The sequence below is a fragment of the Lemur catta genome, chromosome 8 (assembly GCF_020740605.2).
Source record: "Lemur catta isolate mLemCat1 chromosome 8, mLemCat1.pri, whole genome shotgun sequence".
NCBI classification, from domain to species: domain Eukaryota; kingdom Metazoa; phylum Chordata; class Mammalia; order Primates; family Lemuridae; genus Lemur; species Lemur catta.
In genome coordinates, this window is record NC_059135.1 from 2,716,571 (window position 1) to 2,732,491 (window position 15,921).

Sequence of the window (15,921 nt, forward strand, 5' to 3'; positions counted from 1 at the left end):
GATAGGTCAAAATCTTTTTAGATATGATGCAAGGGACCAAAATTAATTAGACTTTGTCAAAAGGAAAAACTTTTGTTCTCTAAAGGATACCACCAAGAGAAAGAAAACCTGCACAATGGGAGAAAATATCTGCAAAACATATATCTGACAAGGGACTCATATCAAGCATATATAAAGACCTCTTAAAACTTAATAAAAAGTAATCCAATTAAACTATGGGCAAATATTTTAATAGACATTTGTCCAAAGAAGATATATACAAATCACCAATAAGTACATGAAAAGATGCTCAAACTATTAGCCATAGAGAACTGTAAATCAAAGCAACAATGAGCTATCACTTTGCATCCACTAGGATGGCTATAATAAAAAAAATAGATAACAAATGCCAGTGAAGACATGGAGAAATTGGAACCCTCATACACTGCTGATAAGAATATAAAATGGTACAGCTACTTTGGAAAACAAAGCTTAATGTTAAACACATCATCTTAATATAAGTTAAGTTAATATAAATCTGAAGCCAATGCTGATAAGTCAACAAGTGCATAGTAAGCCCTAGAGTTCATGGACTTACCTTAAAAGTTGTCAAATAGAGTAACCATATGACCCAGCAATTCCACGCTTAGGTATAAACCCAAGAGAAATAAACATGTATGTCCACCCAAAAACTTATACAATGTTCGTAGTCACATTATTCATAATAGCCAACAAATGGAAACAACCTAAATACCAATTGATAAAGGGATAAATAAAATGTAGGATATTCATACATTATTCATCCATAAAAAGGAATTAAGTACCATGCTACAACACGGGCCAACCTTGAAACATTGTTACACGGAGGAAGCCAGTCACAGAGGCCCACATATCACATGACTCCATTCCCGTGAGAGTCCAGAGCAGGGAAATCCAGGCACAGAAAGCAGATTGTGGCTGCTTAGTGTTCAGGGAAATGAAGATTTACAGTTAATTGGTACGAGGTTTCCTTTTGCGGTGATGAAAATGTTCTGTAATTAACTGTGATGACGGTTACACATCTGTGTGAATACATTAGAAACTGCTGAACTAGTCACTCGGAACAGGTGAATGAATCCTGTCAAAGCTGGCACGTAGGAAAGCCCTCGGGAGGCGGGCGGAGTGGGAGGATGCCTTAAGACCCCCACTTTTTTACATTTGAGTCAACAAACAGATGCTTGGGTTCATAAACTAAGAAATGAGGGTTGGGTTTTTAAGTGATTTAGCATTAAATTGGAGGTAATTAAAATGACAATACCCACAAGGGAAACCCCAAGCTAACTCTGACAGTGGCTGCCCTGCAGGGCATTGGAGAAGGCAGCTGCAGAGGCCTGTTTACTTCACACTTTTCAATAAGGTGAGGAGCATCACAGGCATGTCTATACTTCTAAAAAATTTGTATGATTTGTAAACAAAAGGTTAAACAGAACAGTAACTAACAATGATGTATACTAAGTTGTCTTACCCTGTATTAGTTAGACACAGGGGAAAAAAGGTACCAGGGATTAAAAGTAACTCCAATTTAAGAAAGTTAGATCTGACTTTTTTTTAAGTGGTAAAAATTTAATCTTGGCATCTAAATCCTTCCCATTTTCACCTGTTGGCAAGCATTCAAGTAAGACCATAAAGAGACAAAATTTTCCAGGAGTCAAAAGGGAAAATCAATAAAAAGTCTTCATAGTCAAAATCAAGCAGTTCTGATGTAGTCCCTTAATCTTCAAGATAAAAACTTTCCTCTATTCACCTCCAGGTTTCCAGACAGATTAGACAAGAAAGCTACTGCGGAGAGGCAAATCTATTTAAAGCAGAGTATTAGTTAACCTTGGCTGCCTTGGGGCGGGGAGGGGGGGTGAGGGGGTGGGAAAGGCTCTTAATGTTTTCACAAGTTAATGGTCTAAGCTGGGGAACAAGTTTCTCCCTCTTGAGGGTTCCCAGGCCCCAGCAAAGTGAAAGACCCAGCCTCGGTCATGGTCATGGTCATTGTCACTGCTGTCGGGCTTGCCCTGCCCTCAGGTGGCTGCATGTTGCTCTTCTCCCACTCCCAGAGAGAGGCCCTTCTGCCTCTGCGCTGAGGTGGAGTGCGGTAGCTCTTTTATTCTTGTTTCACACCTGAGTTTATGTCTATTTGATCCTTCTCCTCGTATCAGAGGAGTGGAGCTGTGAACTAAAAATAAAGTTCTAAGCCCTCTGGCTAACTGAATGGACCCCTCCGTCTCAGCCAAGGGGACCCAGAAACATCTTAAAACTGAGTTCCCAGTCGTGACGGGATGGAAGAGATAAAGCACAATCACATGTGCACGAGTTCCCCTCATAAACGTTCGTGACTCCTATAGCTTGTTAAACATGCATAATTGACCACGTGGCTCGGTATACAATCCTGTTGCCTTTTGTCTCTTTGCCTGGCTTCTGGCTGGGAAATAAAGCTCTCCTTTTTCCAAAGCATAAACCTCATTAATAATTTTTTTTTGGTTAACAGAGCCAAGATTTAACTATTAAAAGTAAATAATGAAAAACATATTTGTCAATTTGTAGACATACTATTTAAAGATTAAATATTTATTATATACATCGGGTTCAGATATCACTCAATAATACAAATGACTAGTTCTACACGTTGATCTTCAATGTTTTTCCTAAGGAAAAGTCTGGCGGCATTGGCAGCCAGTAGCACGTGCAGCCTCTGCGTTGAGAAGAGCAGCCAGGAGCCCTGAGCAGCCAGCGGAAATGACTCCGAGTGGCCTGGGGCCTGGCTCCCTCCAGGCGGGCTCAGAGAGTCAGGCAGGTGGAGAGCTGAACCCTCATCTCCAGAGTCAACCCAGGCTCTGCCACGGCCACGCCCATCTCCCCACCAGAGTGCTGCCGGCGGTTCCAGGCTGGTCCCTGTGTTCACTCACCGGCCACCTGTTCTTTCGCCAGGTGCTCCAAGGGCAGGCGGATCGAGTCGTGTTCCACCGTGCACGTGATGAAGTGGGGCTTGGCCCCCTCCACTGGGCTGTGACGCGCAGCTGTGTCCCCCTTTGAGGTCTGGTTTTCGTGGAAATGTTTCACCGCAGAATGGATTACTAAATTATTTGACTGCAGAGACACAGCAGAAAAAGCATTTACAAAGCTCGTCCTAAGGGAAGAGTCAGTAACAATCTCTCACTTGTTATTTTCTTTTGTGGCTAACATTTTAAACAAAAAGCTTCAAAGAAATTAAACTTGCCGAGTTGTACCTTTTGAAAGATTTGGGAGCTTCAAACTTTCAAAAACTTGAGATTCATTTCCGTCAATTAAGTCTGTTTTAATTGTTAAGCAATATTATAAATTTTTTAATTTTATAAATCTGTCAAAAAAGAATATTTCGCCCAGGTGGGCACTGCGGGTGGGAGTATAAACTGGTGCAACCTTTAGCAAGGCCGTTTGGCACATCTACCAAATGTGCCGTGTGACCCGGCAGTCTTATTTCTTGGACTTTCTCCTACAGCTACATTCACACTGCAGCAACATGATGTGTGTAAAGGTTAAGTGCGGCAAAACCTCAGAGAGCCTTTAAATGTCCACCAGTAAAGGGAGTTGGTAAATAAATTACACAACACCCATTCAGTACGAACCAACCAGATGTAAAAAACACTGAGAAAACACTCTGTATGCTGATGTTGAAAGATCTCAAATATAAAAAACATGGCAAACATCATATATAATATCCTATACTTTGTTTAAAAAGGGGGAGAGACATATACATTTGCTTATGTATGCAAAAAAATACTTGAAAAGGTAAAAAGGGAAGAAGAAAAGAATACACAAATCTATACACATTTGCTTTTAATGCATCATCTCTGGAGGATGTGAAGTTAATACCTTTGGTCTCCTGTAGGGAGAGGAGGTGAACGACTGCAGTGTTGGGAGTGGGAGACTTTTTTTAAAAAGAATTTTGTTGTTAAGTATAGCAGAAAAGTGTATAAAATGTAAACATACAGTTTAATGAAAAAGCGCAGCAGTGAATACCTGAGTGCTCAAAGACCCCTCCCCATAATGCTGAAGCCCTCCGGAAAGCCCCACGCCCCGCAGAGCTAATTTCTAGCCCAATTTTCACAGTCACCATTTCCTTGCTTTTCTTTATACTTTTACTTCCTATGTAAGCATCCCTGAACAATATTGTTTGGCCTCTTTTTGACCTTCATATGAATGGAATTGAACTGAATTATCTTTCAATTACAGATTAGACCTATTCAAGTATCTGAAAACATTCCACAATGGAACTTGCTGGATGCTGCTTGCGCTGTGCTCAGAAGACTCATAAGCCTCTGACAGCTTAACAGGTGTGCCGGGGGAGAGAACCGAGGAGGCCAAGTAGTGTTGCATGCAGACCTGAGAGGCAGCAAACTGAAGAAGGGTGAGGAGATGGTCAGGGATGCGCGACTCAGATATGCTTCTTTAAAAAGCAGCACGGTTCTTCAAAGGTCCCAGGTCATCAGCTTGCAAAAAACACTAATGCCCAACACAGCGATTTTGGGTCCAGAAAAGAGAAGCTTCCTCAGCACTACAGGGGCCCTGCAACCCTAGTTGAAGGGGTCCTTTGGCCACCTTTGGGATCCGTAGCCAGAGAGCACGGCAGTGTAAAAGATGATCCAAATGATGGTGATGTCCTGAGCCCCGCCCATGTGTGCCATGTTCTCACTCTCACCGTCCACCGCAGGCGGCTTCCAAGAGGAGGCCAGAACTCCACATTGAGCAGGTGGAATCCTGCCGTTCCCAAGAAAGCTGGCAATGGCCACACTCCCCCAAGGGCACTGGGAACACAGCAGCCATCTGTCAGAACTAGGAGGTCACACCTAAAAATGCACCCAGGTCCTCCCAGGCTGCAACACTCCATGGTACCTGGCCCCAGACCAAGACCAGGAGGCCCCCACTGGGCAGCTGGGGCTGGGGTGGCTCTTCCTGGCGAGCCACACGGAGCCATGTCCTGGGGCCTGGCTGCATGCTCAACCTCCCCGTGCTCCTCCAAGCCACCATGGCTCTGCTCTGCCAGGCAAAACTTGTTCTTTTGACTGAACATCGTAAGTCATCTGTGTTGCTGCATATAGCTGTGTGGTTTCCACCGTGAGACTGTATCACACAGCATCAACAATCATCCATTCTAATTCTGAAGGACATCTGGGTTGCTCCCAGGTGTTGGCTATCGTGAACATGAACATTCTTGCACCTGTGCCCTGGTGCACTGCCTCATTTCCCAGGACACATACCCGGGAGTGGAACTGCTGGCTGACAGGGTATGCATGTCTTCAGTGTCACCAGACAATGCCAACCCATGTTCCAAATGGTTTCCCAATTTATACCCTGGCAGCACCACCCTATGTCCACACTCGGAATCACGGGCCTCTGCGGTGGGCGTGGGGAGGGGGTTCACTGTCGTTCGCTCTTTCACTCTGACGACGTAGGAGGCTGAGTGTCACTGCCCATGTAGAAACCATTTGGGCTTCTCTTTTGTGAAGTGTGTGTATTCAAGTTTCTTGCCCATTTTTCTACTGGATTGTCTGTTAACGATTTGTAGGCATTGCTTTAAATTCTGGATGCTAGTCTTTTGTCAGTTATGTGCTGCAAATACCTTCTCTCACTGTCTAGCTTGTCTTTTTATTTTCTTCATAGTGTTCTTTGATGAACTGAAGTTTGTTTTGTTTTTGTTGTGACAGACTTCATCAATGTTTTGTTTTATGATTAACACTTTCTGTATTTTAAGAAATCTATCACTCTTAAACATCATAAAGATATTAACTTATCACCTAAAACGTTTTATGAATTTTACTTTTCACAATTTGGTCTTTATTCCACCTAAAGTTATTTTTTTTGTATGTTGTGAGCAGAAGTGAAGTGACTTTTATCTTTGGGATTACACCATTGTCCCAGCACCATTACTAAAGAGACAACTCTTTCTTCCCACTGTCCTCTTCCCTCCGTCATGTAGGAGGGCCGTGCGATCTGCCACGAGCCAGGGAAACGCAGGAGAGTAGGAGAGCACTAGCACAGCCGCGCCAGGACAGTAGGAGCACAGCAGGACGTAGGGTCACCCTCGTCACACAAGTGTCCACCCACACATGACTCTGCTCCTGGTCTACTGTCTGCCCTTGCCCTGCAACCACCCTGCTATAATCATCAGGGCTTTATAAAAGGCTGGACTTCTGGGGAGCAGTCCTCTCTCTCTTCAGGAAGTCTTGGCTATTCTTAGCCTTTTGGATTTCCATATAAATTAGCTCATGAGATTCCACCAAAAGGCTCTCAAAATTTTGATTGAGGCAGCAATGACTCTACAAATCAATTTGGGAAGAAGTGACATGAGCCTCCAATCTGTGAACACGACATGGCTCTATTTAGTCAGGACTTCTTTAAAGGCTCTCGGTAATATTTCTAGCTTTCCCCGTGGGACGGGGACCTTACGAATTCTCTTTTACTAGATTTATTTCCTAAGTATTTGACTTTTTTTTTTTTTTTTTTTTGATGCTCTGGTAAATACTCGTTTGCTGCTGGCATATAAAAATTGATTTTTATATCTAAAAACTTTGTTAAATTTTGTCATGAGCTCTAATGATCTAGCCATAGACTCCTGTGGGTTTCATGTGGACAGTCAGACCGCCAGGGGTGGCCCTGTGCCTTCCTTCCCAGTAGGGAGATAGACAGGGAGTGTTGCTGATTGAACAGAAACCATGAAGCCCACCACATGGTCTTTGAGCATCTTCTATCAATTTTAAAATGAGCATGTTTGAAATGGATCAAGCCTCAAACTCTTAAGGCAAACAAATTAGCAGGCATTCAAAGGAATGATTCCAGGGCAAAAATGAAGGGGAAACACTCTTTGTTTAAATAGCAATGTAAAGCAAGCTACTTTACACATAATATTACAAATATCCCAACAGCCACTTGGAATTTTCTTATAGCATAAATATTGGCTAAATATCTCAAGCTAATTTGCAATATAGCAAAACTGTGTATTACTTACTCTTTCTTTAAAAAGAAAACAACATCAAGAGGGAACCACCTTCTACATTTTATTACAACTTACAACCATAAGAACGTGAGTCTGTTTAGAAACCTTACCTCAGTGCCCCCGGAAGTGAAGATTATGTCTTGAGGTGCCCCACCTACCATCTTCGCCAGGCTTTCCCGAGCTGCGTTTATGATATCCTTGGCCTTTCTACCTTGAGGGACCAAAAAAGGAAATTCATTAACATTGTTTCACCAAGTCCAACCAACACATTTAAACGAACAACCAAACACAAAGGAGTAAAAGATCTGAGTGGGCAATTCTAAGACAAACATGTCCCATTAATGTGAACACTACAACACGCTACAACCTAGAAATAACTCAGCAAGGAGCAGCAGTAAGATATTAGCAAGTCAGTGGAAACTGCTGAAATTTAAGTAACTTAGATCCAGCAACAAATACAGGAGGATGCCTGGGAACCCTGGAGTTCGCTGAGACAGGCTTCTTCTTACCGGGTGCTAGAGGAGAGGGAAGCTGCGGCCATCTGCCTTGCTTCCCAGTCACCAAGACAGGAGAGTGAAAGGGCGGAATAGTTTGCTTAAGATCACACTGCAAAACAACAAAAATAAGCAAAAATAGAACTTCGTAACTCCTCAACACAAATTCCAATGCCACACCTCACGTCGCAGGTCACCCTACGTACATCTGAACTCACAAGGTTACTGTCTCAGGGACATATCTGCTCTCAAACAGGGGCTCTACATCCCAGCTATTGCGCAGTTTCATTGGCTGACAGGAAAACACAGAGCCACACTTCATGTGGTAGAGAGAGAAACGCCCTAGGATGGGAATTCTGAAAATTTTGGTGACCATTCTTAGTGTATAGACCAGTAGTTTCCAAACGTTTTTGACTATTTAGTCTTTTTGTTTTTCTTTTTGAGACAGAGTCTTGCTCTGTCACCCCAGGTAGAATGCAGGGGCATCAGTGTAGCTCACAGCAATGTCAAACACCTCAGCTCCAGAGATCCTCCTGCCTCAGCCTCCTAAGTAGCTGGAACTGCAGACGTGCACCACCACACCTGGCTAATTTTTCTACTTTTAGTAGAGATGGGGTCTCGCTCTTGCTCAGGCTGGTCTCGAACTCCTGAACTCAAGCGATCCTTCCACCTCAGTCTCCCAGAGTGCTACAATTACAGGCGTGAGCCACCTCAAGCTGCTGACTGTTCAGTCTTATTTGTTAAAAAAGAAAAAAAAATTGAGCAGGCACCACTAAAATATATGTATTACAAAACATCATAAAAAATATAAAAAGATGAGGTAAAAATAAATACGCAAGTAATTCTCACACTTCTTAAAACTATTGTATAGGTTTTAATTTTAAGTAGTTAAGGTCTATGGTATTTAGGAAAACTTGGTCATTTTAATTGATGATACACTAAAAAGACTATAATAAACTGTCAATAAATTTGGGCAGGACTACGGCCCGGCACATGCTCTTAGCTCCACTTGGAATATTGCTCAAATCCTGTCCTCCAGATACATTCCCATTCTTCCTCCGGGACTCTGTTGAAAGCCTCCCGTCTGAGAAGCCACAGGGCCAACTCCAAAGCAGGAGCCCATTCCTGCTTCTCTTCCACTTTTGTCCCAGGGAGACCGCTGCCATCGATTTGGTGGGTAACTCCTAACCTCCCAATGTACTCATATACATTCATATACGCATTTCACAGATTTCCTTTTTTTTTTTGTTCCAAAAATGGGTTTCATAATTTATATATTGCTTTGCAAAAAACTTCCTTTATTTCACTTACCAACAAATCTGGAGACCTTTCTGAAAGACGCACAAAGCTAGCTCACTGCCACTATCTACCTGTCGGACCAGCTAAAGTCAAAAGACTGCACCCTCCAAGTGCTTGGGAGGACATAGAGGAAGTGGGGGGCTCACATGCCGCCGGCGGGAACAGAAAATGGCACAGCCACTTGGGGTGAATTGGGCAGTTCCTTGAAAAGTCTACCCTACCATGTGACCTACCCATTTCACTCCTAGGTGTTTATAGTAAATATTGCTCACTCAAGAGAAGAGAAAGCAGATGACTGTCCTAGACTTGACACGGGTGGACACGGGTGGAGCGTTCGCTGCAGCGCTATTTACAACAGCCCCAAGCTGGAGACGGCTCAAAGGTCCACCGGCAGATGGGCGCATAAGCGAAACGTGCTGCCTCCATATGGTGGACGGCCACGCGGCAGCGGAGAGGGCAAACTGCTGACACACCCAGCATGGATGAGTCTCAGTAAACCAGACCAAAAGATCTGATTCCATTTTTATAAAACTGTAGAAAGTGCACACTAATCCACAGTGACAGAGAGCACCCCAGTGGTGGCCTGGGGACTGGCTGGGGCAGGAATTATGAAGGGGAACCAGGAAACTTCTGAGAGTGATGGACACATGTGTTGGAGACACACGTGCTTCACTCTGGTAGGGACGTATCTCACCAGCTGTGACTCGCAAATAACTCAAAAGAACTCATGTAAATTTAGAAAGAAAGAAATGAAGCAAATATGGCAAAACGGTTGGATCTGGGTAGAAGATACACGGGTATCCACTCTACTACTCCTTCAACTCTTCTGTGTGTTTGAAATTTACACAGTGAGAAGCAGGGAGATGGCATCATTGTCAGTGTGATGAAACGTAAAGAGTACAGTCACAAAACCACAGAGGGGCAGAAAATAATCCTATGGGGGACCTAGCATGACACAGTGATTAATACTGAGCATCAGAGGGAGCCCCGAACTCCTGCCATTCAAAGTAGAGAGGCAAACAGGATGGGTGTGTGTGTATGTGGTACTCACTGCCGACAAAAGCAAGACTGTCACTTGGCTGTTCCTCACTCAGAGACCCCTGAACCTCTACCTCCCTTTCTTCTTTCCCTTTTTTATCTCCACTCCTCCGTCCATTTTCTTTTTTTTTTTTTCTTTGAGACAGAGTCTCACTTTGTTGCCCGGGCTAGAGAGAGTGCTGTGGCGTCAGCCTAGCTCACAGCAACCTCAAACTCCTGGGGTTCAGCGATCCTACTGCCTCAGCCTCCCGAGTAGCTGGGACTACAGGCATGCGCCACCATGCCCGGCTAATTTTTTCTATATATATTTTTAGTTGTCCAGATAATTTATTTCTATTTTTAGTAGAGACGGGGTCTCGCTCAGGCTGGTCTCGAACTCCTGACCTCAAGTGATCCACCCGCCTCGGCCTCCCAGAGTGCTAGGATTACAGGCGTGAGCCACCGCGCCCGGCCCGTCCATTTTCTTTTGAATCACCGAGGTCAGGCGCTCAGGCCCCTGGGCCCCCAGACCTACCCTTACCAAGGTCCTCAAGTGGCCAGAGCCTAATCCAGGTGTGCTCAGTCCTTCCCCCCCCCCCCCCCCCCCGGCAGTTCTCCCCAGGACTCCGTCCTCTCTGCCTCTCTGTCCTCTCTGCCTCTCTGACGTGCTCCTTAGGGGCCCTCTAATTCCTCCCCCTCCAAGACCAAAACTCCTCAGGCTCTTGCTGGGCCCAGCTCCAATTCCAGGCTGCAGGTGGCCATGTGCCCTGACTGGCTCCTCAGACCCCACCCCCCACCTGCCACAGCAGCTCAAGACTTTGTTCCCCAAATTTCCAACCCAGACTTTCATCTGGACCCCGCTCTCTCCACCCGGATGCCCGACAGGCACCTGAAACCGCACATGCTCAAGGCTGAATGCTGGATTTCTCCCCAAACTTGCTCCTCTCTTGGCCTTTCCTATCTCGGTAGATGCGACCGAGCCCCCCGGGGCCCAGGCCAAAGTGCTGCTCTTTCCCTTCTCATCCCCATCAATCAGAATCCTGTAGGTTCTCCCGTCTGAACATGTTCAGACTCTGACTCCCCTCTCCACCACCCCAGCCACCACCAAGGTCAAGGCCACTGCCACCAGATTCTCCTGGCAGGCCCCCTGACTCCAATGACCCCACCATAGTCCATTCTCCACGGAGGGGACAGAACAGAAGTAATGCCTCAAAAACCCACACAGGTTTTGTGCACTGCACTCTCTCTCACTCCAGAACAGTGCGGGGCACACAGCAGGTGCCTCAATCGATGCTGGTTAAACCAGCTGCTCTCAAATGTGGTTCAGCCAAGCCTGGCATGCCCAAAGCCCCTTCAGAGGCCCACACAGTCAAAACTATTTTCATAATGACCCTAAGACACCATCTGCCTTCCTCACACGGCTGTAGTGAAGCCTTCCAGAGCTACGCAAGGTAAACCTGCAGCAGACCTGGTAGGACACGGGAGGAGCCCAGGTGTCTGTATTTAGCAGACACTAAAGAGGTTTCCAGGGTACAACAATGCTACGCGTCTCACTAAATTTGCTCTGTTGTACAAAAGATAGTTTATTTTTCATAAAAGTTAACATGTAATGCATTTATTACTATTTTTATGAATTACTAAATACCTATTTTTTTAAGTTTCTCAGTTTAATTTCTAATATGGCAAATATCCACATATGTAGCCTGCACAAACAAAAGCTCTTTGGAGTCCTTGATAATTGTTAAGAGTGTAAAGGGCTGCTGAGAGCAGATGTCTGCGCAGCCTGGGATGAGCTACGCCACCCGTGCTCCTCGACAGGCTTCACTCAGGGCAAGACCTTCACTTCTCCCCGAGAGTCACCGCAGACTTCCTCATTCTGTAATGCTTTGTATCAGCATTTAATTATTCTCCAGATGTTCAAGTGTAGAATACCAGAAAGTTCAATTTTACTAGAGGAGAGACTAGATACAAGGCAATGTCCAGGAGACTAGCCAGGATACATACACTACATAACCACAAATAAATTAATGAATGAATAGCACCTGAACTGAAAACTTTCTGGTTACCAAGTTGCTGTGAAACTTTAATAAGCAAATGGATATGAAAACACATTAAACCCCACAGAGTTGTACATAAGTACTACTAAATCCCAGGGCTTGGCAATATTCTGTTTAAAGAGTTACTTTAGTTCATCACAATCCATATTTAAGATAGTTTATCTTAATTATATCTAATAAACATTAACTAAGAAAGGTAAACTTTATCCTGCCTGTCTGAAAATATAATGTAACTCTGCCACGTAACTACTGACTTGAAGTAAATTGTTTTCCAAAACCTCCAATTTAATGCTCTACATTACAAGAATCAGTTGGAAACAAATATGAATATTTATAACTAAAGTAATAAATGTAAAGGTAATTTTCATTTTTAAAAAAGGCTAGGATTACATGTGATCCTGATGATTTAAAAGATATATTTTGCAAATTCTGTAAGATCAACTGAGCTGGGTTTAATAGGTGCTGCTGTTACAAATAACTCCCAATAAGACACCTTTCTCACCTGGGAAAGGGTGACAGGAGAGCATGTTAAAGATTAAACATTAAAGGTTAAAGATTACTGTATCAACAAGGCTCAGCTTACAAATCTGGACTTCTGAGGAAAAAACTACCAAAAATTATAGCTAAAGATTTGCAGTTAACAGAAAATCTATTCAAAACAAAGCCATCATCACACATGGGTGCACAATTTCTCTAAAAGTGCCTCTGGCCCCATTATCTCTGATTTGTGAACACGTGCCATGTGCATGTCCTCTAGAATTACCTGCTAGATAAGGACTGCTGGGATTTCCCCAGGCTTCCTGCATGGCCTCAGTCACGGCCTGGATAACTTCTGGCTCCAGGGGCGTGGTTGCGTTATAGTCCATGTAAACTTTCCTGCAGGAAAGAAAACAGTTAGCTATTCTAACTTCACCGGTTTTCTTTCATTTCCCTGCACCCATTTCTGCCATGGTCTGTGAGGCTCTCGTGATTTTGGTGCCACTTCCTCCTGCTGCCCCTCCTCCTCCCACCATACTGACCTTCTTCCTGGGGGAGGCATGCTTTGGCCCCAGGCCTTGTACTTTTGGTTTTCTTTGCCTAGAATGACCATGCCCTGCCCCCACCTTTTTTAGGTCTTTCCTCCAACTGGTCCTCCCCAGTGAGGCTTCCCAAACTCTATTTAAAACTGCAGCCACCTCTGTCCCTCCCACCCCAGCACTCCATGTCCCCTCCCCTCCCCTCCCTACTTTCTTGCGAGCATCATCATCACCTGACACACTAGCTTTATTCCTTACTGTCCACCTCCGTAGAGTGACAGAGTGCAGCCTCACGGATACGTGGGCTTTGTTTTTCTCACTACTCTGTCACCAGTGCTGGAGACCATGGCTGCCACACAGCAGGGGCTTGATTTATAAGATGACACAGTAAATGCCACAGAAAATACAAATCCCATGAAAGACCTCTCACTAAGTAAAATTTATCTGTACATCTTTTTACTAATATCAAAACCCTTCAGAAATATATTAATATATAGTAGGTAATCCTGCCTGACACTATTAATGAATTAACTTCATTTTTAAATAAACAACAATTAGTTTCTACAATTGGTTTGGACCAATCCACGTGAAAACTCAGACACAAGTAACTAACCACAGCTGTTAAGCCACAGGGCGAGGGCAGAAAGTACATTAGTTTCAATGTGGCATCTTTTCTGTTCAAAATCACCCAGTAGGTACAAGTCTTTGGGAAGTTTGACTAGCCAGCCTTGACCACTCTGATACCGGTATAAATAGTCCTGGAATTTCCCAGCCCTGCTGTGACTCTGTGCGTGCCCTTAAGTCTGTTCTGTCCTACAAATAAGCATCCCGTGGTACCTCAAGCTAGCTAGTGTTTGCTGAGTGACTGCAGTTTTTCAATCTGTTGCTTGGCTGAACTAATCTATGGCTTGAATTTCACACTGATATTTTACAGATTACTTTACTCCATTATTTGCCACTTCCAGAAAGTGCTATCAATATTGGGTGAGGAAGCTAAATTTTATTAGTTTTATAACCAAAAAACCTTTTGCCTGGGAATCTCCTCTCCACTGCTTCCCTAGGGGACACTTTCCCAGCTAGCCTCACTGTCCCAACCAAAGGGACAGTGGCGTGATTTAGGCATGGACCCAGACTCCCCTCATAGTCTAGGCATGGCAGTGAGCAGGATTATTAAAAAAAAAAAGGACTTAGCGCACTCCTGGATTGGAGAGAGGAGACTCACAAACGAGAAGACGCACACATTCCCCTCCTGCCCGCTCAGACGTAAGCAGCAGTGTGGACACCAAGCGCTCCCTGTCTCCCCGTCTCTGTGGTGGTCACCCCTACTTTCCAGTTGCTCAGACCAGTGGCCCGGCAGGCAACCTTCTTAATTCCTCCTTTCTCCTACACCAACGCACCAGCGAATCTCCGCAGCGGTCAGTCCACACCACACCACACCCCCTCCTAGATTATGACAAAAGATTCTCAACTGGTTTCCCTGCTTGGTCCCCTGTCCCACAACCACCTTGCCCCTACTTTCTAGGAAGCAGCCAGTGCTCCTTCAAAACGTAATTAAATCACATCACTCCCCTGCTCAAACGCCCAAGTCCTCCCTGAGCTCTGCGGCTCTGCCGGTCATCTCCGACAAGCCCGCTCCTCCTCGCTCCTCTCCAGCCACACAGACTACCTGCTGCTTCGCCCTCCTGGTGTGAGCTAAAATAAAATCCTAAGGCTGCCACTGACTGAATGGGCCCCTTTTGGCCCCAGAAGGGGACTCCAGAAAACCTTAAAATTGAGCTCCTGGTCATGAAGGGAAGGGAGGTCAGACATGCCTCCTTACACGTCGTTCCCTTTTGAAGTTTAGCAACTGACCAGCATTAATGTTAAAACAAGAGATTGTAAGTCTGACAAAACAGATTCTGTGATGGTAAGACGCTAAATTATTAACACGACCTCAGGCCCTGCAGAGCAAAGGTTAAATCACCTGCAGGCCATCAATTTGTTGGCAGATCATGTGTGCCTGCAGTATATAATGGCTTGTCTCTGATTAATAGATTTCCTTAAAACATTCCAAGCCTTTAGACAAAGCTTCATTTCTTTAAACAATTACAAATCAAAGAATCTTTGAACCCACCTACAACCTGCAAGAGCCCCCCACCCCAGCTTCAAGAGGTTCCACCTTTTCGGGCCAAACCAATGTTTAGCTTCCACGTATTGATTTACGATTTTACCTGAAATTCCTGTCTCTCTAAAATGCATAAAACCAAACTGAAACCCAACTGCCTCAGGACCACTGGCTCAAGACTTCTTGGGCCATAGTCACACGCACTGGCTCAGAATAAACCTCTTTATATTATTTTACAGAACGTGGGTTTTTCTTGTTAAGACTGACATGCTCTTCTTTTCCAGAACTCGTAAGCCTGACTCCTGGATGTCGCTCAGTTTCAACCAAATGTCACCTCTACGCCTCGCGTCCCTTCCTCCTCAGGCTCTCATCTTTGACTTAGGCCTGCCCGGCGGCCACCGGCCGGTCGCCCTCCGTCCTCCCGGGCGGGACCCCCACCCCGACAGCGGCCACCGGCCGGCGCCCTCCGTCCTCCCGGGCGGGACCCGCGGACTCCTCGCCCGGCGGCGCTCCCTGCCCTCCCCTCGCGGCGCGCACCTCTCCGGCGAGCTCTCCTTTCGGCAGCCGTCGGGCGGACACGCGGCACGTCCCCGCGCCTCCCTCCTGGGCGCCGCGGCCGCCTCCATCCCGGCTCCCCCGCCGCCGGAACCCGCTACGCCTGGGCAGCCCAGGAGCGGAGGGGGAAGACGGGGCCGTGAGGCCGGGGCGCGTCCCGATTGGCCGAGTGACACACCCCCAGCCAATCCGCGCGCTTCATAGGCGCCGCGCACTCCGCGGGGCAGCGTGGGCTGGCTGATTGGCTGCGCGGGGTCAGGTGGCGGGCGGGGGCGGAGCCCGGGTGCGTCACAGGGGTTCCCGCGGAGCTGGGAGAGCGGAGCGTGGTGTCTCCGACTCTTTGGGCCCCAGCGCCTTTGCCTTCCGGGCCTTTGCGCTCCAGGGCGGGGCTGCCTTTCGG

General features: G+C 45.8%; 1 protein-coding gene across 7 annotated transcripts in view; it reads right to left on the reverse strand.

Moving 5' to 3' along the window:
* Positions 1-15,659, reverse strand: part of SCLY (selenocysteine lyase) — a 32,414-nt gene extending 16,755 nt beyond the window's left edge. Inside the window, exons 1-4 of one of the 7 annotated variants that reach the window (XR_006736726.1) lie at positions 15,504-15,658; positions 12,610-12,722; positions 7,090-7,190; positions 2,913-3,093 (exon numbers count right to left, since the gene is read on the reverse strand). Coding sequence is in view for 6 of the 7 variants with exons in the window: in XM_045558668.1 (XP_045414624.1) it covers positions 2,913-3,093; positions 7,090-7,190; positions 12,610-12,722; positions 15,504-15,592 (484 nt within the window). In the remaining variant the exon portion in view is untranslated. Of the gene's footprint in view, positions 1-2,912; positions 3,094-7,089; positions 7,191-7,488; positions 7,586-12,609; positions 12,723-15,503 lie in introns of those variants that run through there. The other 6 variants (XM_045558668.1, XM_045558670.1, XM_045558671.1 and 3 more) reach the window with 6 other exon arrangements.
* Between the last annotated feature and the right edge of the window lie 262 nt (positions 15,660-15,921).